Source organism: Crocodylus porosus, unplaced genomic scaffold (genome assembly GCF_001723895.1).
Source record: "Crocodylus porosus isolate Cpor-Errol unplaced genomic scaffold, CroPor_comp1, whole genome shotgun sequence".
NCBI classification, from domain to species: domain Eukaryota; kingdom Metazoa; phylum Chordata; order Crocodylia; family Crocodylidae; genus Crocodylus; species Crocodylus porosus.
This window is the reverse complement of record NW_017728914.1, coordinates 30,832,095-30,843,216: the sequence shown is the minus strand read 5'-3', so window position 1 is coordinate 30,843,216 and position 11,122 is coordinate 30,832,095. Positions and strand designations below refer to the sequence as shown.

Below are 11,122 nucleotides of genomic sequence, written 5' to 3'. Positions count from 1 at the left end.
TTTTTTTAAAAAAAACGCCAGGTGCTCTCAGGCAGGAGGGGTGATCTCTGCTACCCCCCCCACTGCCCTACACCACATGGGGGGCTCTGCCATGAACCCCTCCATAGCTTCCCTGCCCACCCCAGCTTCCAGTCCTTTAAGAAAAAAAGCCCAGACTCACCGGCTGCTGCAACAGCCTTGGGGCTTCTGAGGGCTCGTGAAAGAGTCCCCCATGCAGCACGGAGTAGTGGGAGGCAGCGGAGATCACCTGTCGTCCACTAGGCAGGAGTCAGTGAGTCAGGGTTTTTTATTTTTTTTTAAGGGGCTAGGAGCTGGGGTGGGTGAGGCAGCCGGGGGGGGGGCAGTGGTCAGGGGGCTTATGGCAGAGCCCCCCATGTGGCATAGGGCACTGGATGGCAGCAAGGATCGCCCCCCCCCGCCTCCTGGCAGCAGCCGGTGAGTGGGGGCTTTTTTTTCCCCCAAGAGCTGGGAGCTGGGGCTGGTGGGGCAGCCACTGAGAGCAGGCAGGGGATGGGGCCTGTGTGATTTGGAGATTCAGCTGATTCAGCTGTGGCTGACTCTCCAAATCAAATTTGGCCAAACTGATTCAGGAAAGTGATTCGAATCACTGAATCGAATCATTGTCTCCCGAATCGGACAAATTTGAAGCGAATACTAGCCACTTTGCACAGGCCTAATAAGCACCAGGACCATAATTCTCTTGAAATACTGTGAGGGGGACATAGGCTAATGTCAAACAGAGTTGAAAAACAATGTTTCTGCATTTTCTGATACTTTTTTCCAAAACTTTCTACCATCTATTTTGATATTCTCTTTTTTATCATGAATCTGAATGAAAACAGATGTCAAAATATCAGAATTTCCCCCAGGATGGAAAATCTAATTTTCCGCTTGCTCTTTTTAACAGTTTGACATTTATTTGCCAAAAGTTGTCCTTGAAAAAAAGGGCAACAAAGCAGAACTTTTAAAGGACACTCCTAGTGAACCCAAAATGCTCTGTGGCCTACTATAATTGTATGCATCATGTCAGAAGATGTATTACAGCTATATACTGTTGCAGCGTATTGCAAAGAGCTACTCAGTAAAGAGCTGCTACAATGGATCTTCTTCCTGATGAATAAAGGTCAAACCCATATGCATTTGGTTGATAGGACTGACATGGCTGTGGAGGGATTTTGGATTGTGGCACAGGAGATTTCAGTCCAAAGCCAAATTATAGAACAACAACCATATGTACAATATATGAAAAATATGAGGTTTCTGTGATGCGGTATATAATGCAAGCTATCACAATTACTATTCTACTGTTTCTCTGGAAATGGCAGGAAATATGGACAATGACTAGAAAAACGATGCAACTTTTTAACAGAGCTGTATACCATACGTAGTTGGTTCATTTGAAAAGTCTGACAAAAACGTAGCTATGTATCTTCCAATGGCAGAGACAAGAGCAACTGGTAACTAAACAGACAATAGATAAAGATGAGTTAGAGGTGTTTATGCACAAGTCTGATACCTATCAACCAACACAACAAAAGAAGTCTTGTGAGAGGTATGTCTTTCACAGAACAACATGTCAACAAGAGATGTCATTTGACAGTCTCATTACAGCTGTTAGACTCCCAGCTTAGTCACAACAGTTAAGAGAATCTACGACTTTGGCAGTTTTGTATCAAAAAATGTTTGGAGCTAATGATAAAAGATAATCAGAAGAGCAAATAAAAGATCCAGAGCGCTGGCTGAGAGATATAGCTAAGCCAGCAAAAACAGTATGAATGCACATACAACGAAAGACGAGGTTCTTTTGGTAGATGTGGTATCTTTTATTAGACCAACTAAATAGTTGGAAATTTTGCTCTTTGCAAGCTTTTGGGTGCAAACATCCTTCTTCGGGCATAGGGGGAGTCTGTTGGTGTTAAAAATGGTATTTACTAGAGACTTCTCAAGTAAATCCACCATTACATGATCCAGTCCCAAATATCAGGGAGTCATGTACAGCTTTGACAGCACTATCCTACCCCACCCAGCTAATGATGAAAGTTTCTATGTGATGCCTAAGGTGGGTTACCAATTTTAGCTTGTCATTTCAAGCACTTTGTTCAGCAGGCAGGTCAGAGCATTCATTCTGTCCGCATATATGATTGCAAATCACACTGGATCAAGATAGAAAGGAGAGTTTCTGCCTTTGGCCATATAGCTTGTTGTGCTTGAGATGCCCAAGCCATGGTGCATGCTATTATCTGTAACTGTGTATATTAAAGGATGTAACACTTCACCCTTGGTGCTACAGAGAGAATACAAGCTGTAGTTTCACTGATCTATACTACTATGCCCTGTTTTCCTTTGCTACACTTCAAGCATTTCTGCTTGATTTTCTGATTTTCTTATTTTGGGGGTCATCTTGAACATTTAAAGGTTGGCCTACCGGCTGTCAAGACTCACTCTGGTAGTTAGGAGAGAAGGATCTGTCCCCAAAGATGTTAGAGCCATTCCCCAGACATAATTTGCAGTGCCTGGAGCATGATGTATAAACATAGGACACTGCACTATATGAAATGCAGGAAGCTTAATTCTGACAATGTGAGCTTTGGACTGCTGAATTAAATATGGCTGTGGCGCTGGCTTCTTTTATTGAATCAACCCCTAAGGCAATCGTATTTTCAATATACCACAGGGTCAATTTAAAGCCACTGAGGTATGGAAGTATCTTGTTTAAGGTATAATGTATGCTGTATATTGAACACAAGAGTATTAATACTGGGACTTAAATAGACTGCAATACATTATCCATGCAATGAGAAATCAGTCAGAAAATGATGTTATTACCAAATTACATTGCCGTTCCAAGGACAAATCTGGCAATGAATACTATACCGAAGCTTAGTAACTACTATGCTATTAACCCATAAAATGCTATACTTGCAAGTCCATATTTCCCTGCCAATTTTTAAAGAATTTTACTACACTGGAGGGAAGTTAAAACGTAAGAGGAGCATAAATTAAGAGGTTCCTGAAATGGTACATTCAATTAGAGGTTGCTGTTTTCCAGAAGTATTTGAAGTGTAAAGTTATCAGCATATGCTTATATTCAGAAATACATCATTTGAAATCAAACACTGGTATCTAAAATTCCTTTATAACTACTTATTTGCTAAAACTGTGATTTCTCTGAGTGGTAACTTGGCTGATCACCCAGTTTCTATTTGCAAAAAGGATTTACCTTGGCAGTGTATGTATGTCCATCAGAACCACAGACAGGGCTGCCATGCATCGCTGGACACGGCTTGCATTTGGCTATATTAGCTGGTCCAATCCAATGTTTCTGGGCCAGATTTCCTTTCTTTTGCCGAAGGCTGGAAAATAAAACACACCTATTGTTGGAACATGCCTATATAAAACAGGAGTGCAAGCTTGGCTTTTATTTCCTATATTAATTTAACATTTTGAAAGTTGAATATAGTCTCTAACTATATATGCTTCTATCCCAGAACAGGATCTATTCTAGGAGACACTTTAGAATGCTTAGATAATTCTCTCTAAGTCTCATGTATTGTACTGTATGAATAACACTTGGCAACTACATTTTTTTCACGTCAAACAACTTTATTTATAGGTATCACACAATCCTCACAACATTCTTGGAAAGGAGGAAAATAAATCCTGTCATATCTATCTTATAAATTGAAGAAATGGAGGAACAGTGCCTGATATTCAGTCCTGCCTTGTCTTGTGCCTAAAAAAGGTGCTGGTTCAAGGGAAGATTTAGATGTCCTTCTGCACCTGGCTACACTTGCAAATCAGGCAGGTGGACATCTAAACAGAACCCACTCGGTCTGCAAAAGTGTTTACAAAAACAGCTAGGTTTCCAGAATCTCTTGTAGACTGGATAAATAACTTACACAAAGCCATCTATAGTCAGATGAGGCCGACGTGATTATATAAAGCTGAAGCTATTAGACACTTCTTAAATATGACTCTAATGACAGAATTAAGGTTGAGAGTATATGGCTAATAGGGCTGTGTGAAGGGGGCAATATTTGATTTGGATTCAGCCTGATTTGGGAAAGAGGGATTTGATTCGCTGATTCGGATCACTGTCCCAATTCGATTTGGCCAAATGTGAATTTGAAGATTCGATTCTGATTCAGAGAATCAGCGATTCGGCCATAGACACAGGTTTATATATTTTTTCTATGTACCTAGAGGTACCAGGCACAGATCATGAAGGCTGAGATGGTGGGGCAGATGGAGCATCCCCATGCATTTGCTGGCAGACCCAGACCACTTCTGGGTCCACTGCTAAGCATGCGGGGAACCCTCTCGCAGACCTTGGCTCAGCAATCAGCCATGGGGGGACCTGAGGTGCCCGACAGACCCAGGAGGTGTGAATTGCTAAGCCGTGGGAAGGGCAGGTCTCCCATCAAGCACATGGAGGACACCCCTCCTTGCCGCGCAATGCTTCATCTGCCCCTCCATCTCAGTGTTCACAAGCTGTGCCTGGTAACTCGAGGTACGTAGAAAAAACATATAAAACTGTGTCTATAGCTGTCAAATCTCTCCGAGTCTCTCCAAATTGAATCAGAGGCTTTCAATTCAATTTGGAGAGATTAATGGGTCTCCTGATTTGATTAGGATTTGGAGATTCAGCTGCCAAATTGGGCCAAATCTCCTCTGGATCGAATCAGTGACCAAAGTTTTGCACAGCCCTGCTGGCTAAATACAGACAATCAAAAAGCCTAAGGCTGAATCGATTCAATATTTGCAGGTTAGTTTAAGCTGTGTAAATTGAACCAATAACCAAGTGAACAGACATCCACTGGAAATGCAGCCACATGGTCAGGTCAGAAGCTGGGGGTTGCTAGAGCACACCTTGCTGCTCAGGTGGAGAAGACAGACTGGGCCAAGGCTAGCCTACCTGCCCTATGAGGGGGGTGTGCAGGGGAGGTGCAAGGCATCCTGGGATGCTAGGGGATTGTGAGTTAACTTAAATCTGGAGGGGATCTGGGACAGAAGTTCAATAAACTGATTTAACCTAATCAGTTAAGTCCGATACTACATCCATCCAGGTTTACCTTATGGTTACTGGTTTTGGCCATTTTGCAAGTGGTTTATGTGCACTGAACATCTGTTGTGTTACAGATCTGAACCAGTTTACGATCACATATACCGGTTTATGTGTAATTTCTGTCCCAAGCCTATTAGAACAATTGTAAGGCAAAACACTTTGAAAACAAATACTCATATCTTAAACTGGGCTAAATCTCAGGGTCCTGGCTACATGTGATATTGTCAGGACATTTTCATTGGCTGAACATCCTACTTACATCTGATTTGTTTGACCCTTCAATATTCTGTTGGGTGTGGACTCCTCTGTGACATGAAGACAAGCTTCCTACTTCTTGTGTAGCTTGAATTCAGCTCTTAATAACAGCAGTCACTTTCCTAATTTCCCTTTGGCTTGCAGAACTTGATTATTAGAGAAGAGAGGTATACTTTTGCAGCTACTTCTGCATGCTCATTTACCTCACATGGGAATAATAAAAAAGATGCTTTACTTGAACATGTTGGTGACCAGCTGGTTATTTAGCCTTATTTTGCTCCCACAAAACACCACAACGTTGCATCTTCTAGAGTAAGGCAAGTACAGAGTGCCTCAAAACCCTAGCCCTCATTGCCTGGTGGCTGGAGAAAGTCTAAGAGCCATCACCCTGATAGAAACACACCCTTGCTGAGGCATTAGGCAGTCAGCAGCCATTATCTGTTGCTCTCTGGCAGAGGCTATAACCATTGAGGCACTGAATGTCTGAATTCAGTTTGGCCTTTTGATTTTGTCTTGATGGTTTAAACGAGGGGTGGTAGGTCATGGCCAGCCTTCATGCCTCCAGACTCTTGCCAAGGTGTATGTGTCACAGGTCTTGGCGACTAGGCCTCTTACACATACACTATGATCCAGTGGATTGACGATTGCCTACTATACAAATCCATGGCTACTGTATATATATGTAAGTATGAACTCAAAAGGAGACTTAGGTGTGCATGTAAAATCAGGTGTGAAATTTGGGGTTCATATTATGGAAAAAAAAAATCCAGCTACAGTACAGCAACTCAACTTATCACTGTCATCACAGAACCCATACCCTGGGGACACTGTGAGCATTCCCAAGCCTCGTCAGTGTTTCAAGAATTGTATTAAATCACTAAAGAACACAAAATTGTTGCTGTGCACTGTATGAAGTACTTATCAGAAGTATACAGTTGTAAGCCAATGAAATGCTTCCCTCATAAACAACAAACAAGGGTTGTTATAAATGAAGCAGACATGTTTTGGCCACACATACTCATCTTTAACATGTCAAAATAGCTTAGGTAAGGGCAAGGGGTTGGTTTCATTGCAGACATGAAGGAAAATAACCACCATCAGGCCACCTTGTTTCTGCACCATCATATAAAACACATCAAAGAGCAGCTGAACTAGAAATGCATTTCAAGGCATCACTGAAAGACTTTATCACAGTTTTAGAAAAATATATATGGCTACATTTTTAAAGCAATTTCACTGTGGTTTGCAATTTGCTACTCAATCCAGACTCTGATATAATGTCACACACAGCCCTTAAAATAATAAAAATTCTATTCTTTCATTTTGGCTCAAGTTTTCTTCTAAACTAACCTTTGTCACAGTGATAAATAGTACTATTAGGAAGTTTGTGTCCACAGAAAGAACCTCGTCACAGTATCATAAACTACCAAAATGAAAGCCTACGGTCAAAGTCAGAATTCCCTTGTTATCTTGAAGGTCTCACAAACGACTTCAATCACTTTAACACTGCATTCAAATACCCATCATGTCTGCTGGAGTTGCCATTACTAATTACCAGAGATGGGCTAGATTCTTCAAATGCAGGCACCCATAGGTTGTACGCTGGTTTCGTTCTGAATTCCCAGGTCCAAACCAGTCTGGACCCTAGATCTGTGTGTGCTGGGAAAACATGTGAAGAGTAGGAATGGAAGATAAACAGGTGGTACAATCTCCTCTCCTTTGAGCAGCTTTAGTGCTCCCTGCCTGCTTCTACTAGTCTGCAGTCTGAACTGGACAGAGTTAAGGCTGAGGAATGACTCATTCCCTGCCAGCTATAGCCTTTCACTTAGCTTCCATCCATCTTCTCCCTGGAGGCAATTAATTCATACATTGGATCAGATGCTCTTTCTACACCCCCATGAACGTGCACAACTTGTCAGAAGTAAAACTGTGTTTGCTTAGGAGCGACTCCCACTTGCGTTCTGTAGCTGGGATTAGCTTCTAATTCTCTTTCAGGTGTAATATAAAACTCTACTGAATTTAGAGCTACCTACCTTAGATATGTCCTCCTTTCTAGGATCTAGCAGCCAAGGTGACTTGAGGTACCTGAGCCACCAACTTTCAGGTTGAAAGAGAATGCCAGATATTTTCTATAGCAGGTTCACATTTTTGAACCCCCAGAAATATCTGATATCTTTGATTCATAAAAGTCCAAAATGTGTTGGATCTTTGGGACACACTTCAAAGTCCATTTAGTCTCCTTAATTCTTCCTGGACACATGTATGCACAGGGTGTGCATACTGAATAGTTAGGGAGTTAATGAGAATGAATCTTCTTACTTTGATTGAACTGTATGTCAGGAGACATGTTAAGTTGTGAACAGTCATGGGCAACTGGTGCCCCCTGAGTCTGGGGGGGTGGTGGGCAGCATCCACAGAAACCAGCGTTGGCATCAGGGATGGGGCTGGCAAGCACCCACAGAAGCCACTGGCAGCATCAGTGGTGGGGACAGGGCTGGCGAGCACCCGCAAACACCACCGGCTGTGGCAGCAGTGGGGGATGGCCCTGTCAGGAGGGGCATGTGCCCCCCCATGCTCCCCCTATCAGTCACCTATGTGAACAGTGGTCTGGATTTTTTCTGGATGTGGTGGTAGAGGCACAATGTTCTTCTTCAGTTAAATTTATGATTTAGACTGAAATTTTCAATAGGAATTTGTCATCCAGCTGCTGCTGAAAATCTCAGCTTTAAAATGTTAAAAAAGACTTAATTCAATTCTTATTCAAGCAAATGAAGCCAATACAAAAATTTTGCCTAAGTTTTGGCTTATGAGCCAATATGAATTTTGCCTTCCAAGGTTCAAACTAGGTATGACTTAACTTCTTTTATTTTATATCAGCAGTTTCACCTTGGAATCTCCAAATTAAGGAAATGCTAAAGCTGCATGGAGAGTCTGTGGCAGTTTTTAACTAAAATTATTGTGTACAGTTCTTTCACTTGTAATTTCAAAGAAAACAGTGAAACTTGGTGGAAATGTAGGTAATTTTATCACTTGTGGTTCAAGATTATATTAATTTAAATTTAATACTTATTTCTATTAGAATTAGTATTTCGTCATTTAGTGACTTGCTGTTAACAATTACCCTGTTCTACACAAAAATTAAGTAGCATGTATCATGCTCTATCAACTTCAAAAGTGTCATGAATATCTCATTTTCTGGAGCTGTTTCCGTTACAAAGATTTTTGTCTTTTCAGTTTTACAAGAAACCCCATTCATTTACCTTTATCTAGCAACCCTGCCCAATTCCAGTTGCATACAAATTCAGAGTCAAAATATGATCCGTCAGAAAGCAGAACCTACAGAAAAAAAGGTTTTCTTTCCTTTATGTCTGTCTATTTGGGGATGTTATCTCATATGTGACATTTATATTATCTCATGGGGTTAAAAAGACTAGCTTTTGAACACCCACAGGAAGCTTCCTATGGTATTTTGCTATACTTGTTGCTGAATAGAAACTTTTCAAGGTAATGTCTATTTCTGGAGTAAATGGAATTCATAAATGACAGCTGAAAAAGCTTGAATACTAATATCCCATGATTTTTTATTTATGAATTTTCATACTACTGACTACATTATTTTTCAAAATCCCATTTTGCTACTCTATTGCATAGTCTTCAGGAACACACTTGAAGGCCATACACGCATTGCAGGCCCTTGCAGCAGGTGCTATGGGTAACAGGCTATGTGTTACAACCTGACCTACACTGGACCTATGTAGCAATGACGTAGGTAAAGCATGCACTGTAGACAGTGATTGATAAGGTGTATTAACAAAACATAAGGAAGCAAAAAAGGACTGGCAAAGCCTCAAAGCATAACCAAATATAGGAAAATTCTTGTGTTAAGCATAAAGTCTGGTTCTGACTTTTCCAAAGCTCAGCAAAAAAGAGGAACCAAAACAGCACAAGTCCCCCAGGGCACAGAGAAGCCTGACCAGTGGACCTTTTCCCCCCTTGAATCCAAGGCTACGTAAGCACTGTCTTTATTAATACAAATACGTTTTTGCTATTATGTTTCCTAATAAAGTTTTTGAGTTGTGACTGGAATAGTCTCACTGGTCATTAGTCTCACTCTCAGCCCCAGTTAAAATTTAGAGTAACACCCTGATCCTGATTCTGCAAAGCCTTCCAACATGGGCCTGATGTTATTACTGCGAGCAGTCCATATGGGTCAATTTATGGTAGCAACTGGAGACTTGCATAATTATTTGCAGGATTAACACTTTATGTTCCATTCTAGCAAAACTATTAAGCACATGTTCAATATTACACTTCAACCTGTTGGGGTTAGAGAGGTAATTCAATTGCTTAAACAGTCTTAAATATTTTGCTAGGCTGGAGTCTAATGAACCCAGATGTTTTTGAATGCAGGGTACTAAAAATCTGATTTTGGTCCACCAATGCCATTCCAAAGGTGGTCATGAGACATCTCTGGAAGATCAAGAGGTTTCAAGAACATCTGCTTGTCCCTTTTTTGCCTGGCTTCCCTGCACACCCCACTCCATTCCTCATCTCTGACATAGTTCAGATTTTAAGGTCAGTTTCTAAAGTAAGATTTCCTCTGGGGCTAATAATATTCTCTGCCCTCTCATCCTCAATCAGAAAAAGAGATAATTTAATTTGTTCATTCATTTTAAGTCACTTCAGCAGCTCACTGAGTCCAGGGGTTTTTTCTCCCAGTTTACTGAGAATGATAGAAACTCATATAGCCTTAGGGTCAAATTCTGCTCTCTGCAGAACTGCCTTGAAGTCACTGACAATTCTTGTGTGTGAAAGCAAGAGTAGGCTTTTATCCTATCCACTGTAATGACTATTAGTGTGTAGCTGATTTTGAACTACTTTTATTTAGATCTGTAGCCTTCCCCTGTATTCCTTTACGATAGCTCATTTTCAGGTTAGGTCCATATTCCTGAAGATTCCCTTTCTTCTGATGTTGAGACCATTTTTACTCTCTCATTGAGAGAGTTTTAGGAATAGAGGAATCTCCAAGCCTTTCATTGTTTCACACAGCAAATGCAACTTAGCATTTTAATAGCAATTTGTTTAACATGCATAATGAAGAGGTGGCTGCACGCAGGAAATTTCCTGGGCTGCTTGCTGCTGCAGTTGTGGCTCAGTTCATGGTACAGCTGCAGCATTCTCACTTGTAGGGGTTAATGTGTGTTTCAAAAACAAATATATTATTTAAAAAGTAAGGTTTTGTCAGAAGCAATAGCATGCAATGTCATTCTACTTGAGGAAAGTCAAATTCATTTTAGTCAGTAGCTCAACCAAAGAGCAGAAGCTGATATTTTGAAATGACTGTAACTCAGTCCGTCTCATGTTTACATCAAAATGGCAGTAACTACTCACTTCCTAAAGATAGGACATATCCTTCAAAAGTAAGCGGACGTTTTTCAGTGGTGATTCTTGGAAACGCTTGATAAGATTCTTGGATGTTTTTCAATTCTATAACCCCTAAGAACACATCAAATATCCAAACAAACGAATTAAAACCCAGACAAGAATATTGGCTACCGTGAACTGGCAGACTGCAAATCTTTTCTTAGCGGAAGGGCTTATACACAAACACTGGGAATAAGTATTGCTACACCAATCATTCTGCCTATGGACAAATGTGCTGGCTATTCCTTTCTGCTGAAAACTTAATTGATTCTAATCAGCTTTAAGATTCACAGCTGAATGGGCCTACTGCTAATCATTAGGGGAAGAAAACAGCAACCTGGGAATAGAGAACCTAGAAACCAGTGGGAGCACTGGTGT

At 41.0% G+C, this 11,122-nt stretch overlaps 1 protein-coding gene across 2 annotated transcripts in view; it reads right to left on the bottom strand.

Moving 5' to 3' along the window:
- The window catches only part of SPOCK1 (SPARC/osteonectin, cwcv and kazal like domains proteoglycan 1), a 495,139-nt gene that overhangs the window by 161,763 nt on the left and 322,254 nt on the right, over positions 1-11,122 (bottom strand). For both annotated transcript variants that reach the window (XM_019535134.1, XM_019535135.1), the window contains one exon: positions 3,221-3,353. In XM_019535134.1, the coding sequence (XP_019390679.1) occupies positions 3,221-3,353 (133 nt within the window). The remainder of the gene's footprint in view (positions 1-3,220; positions 3,354-11,122) is intronic.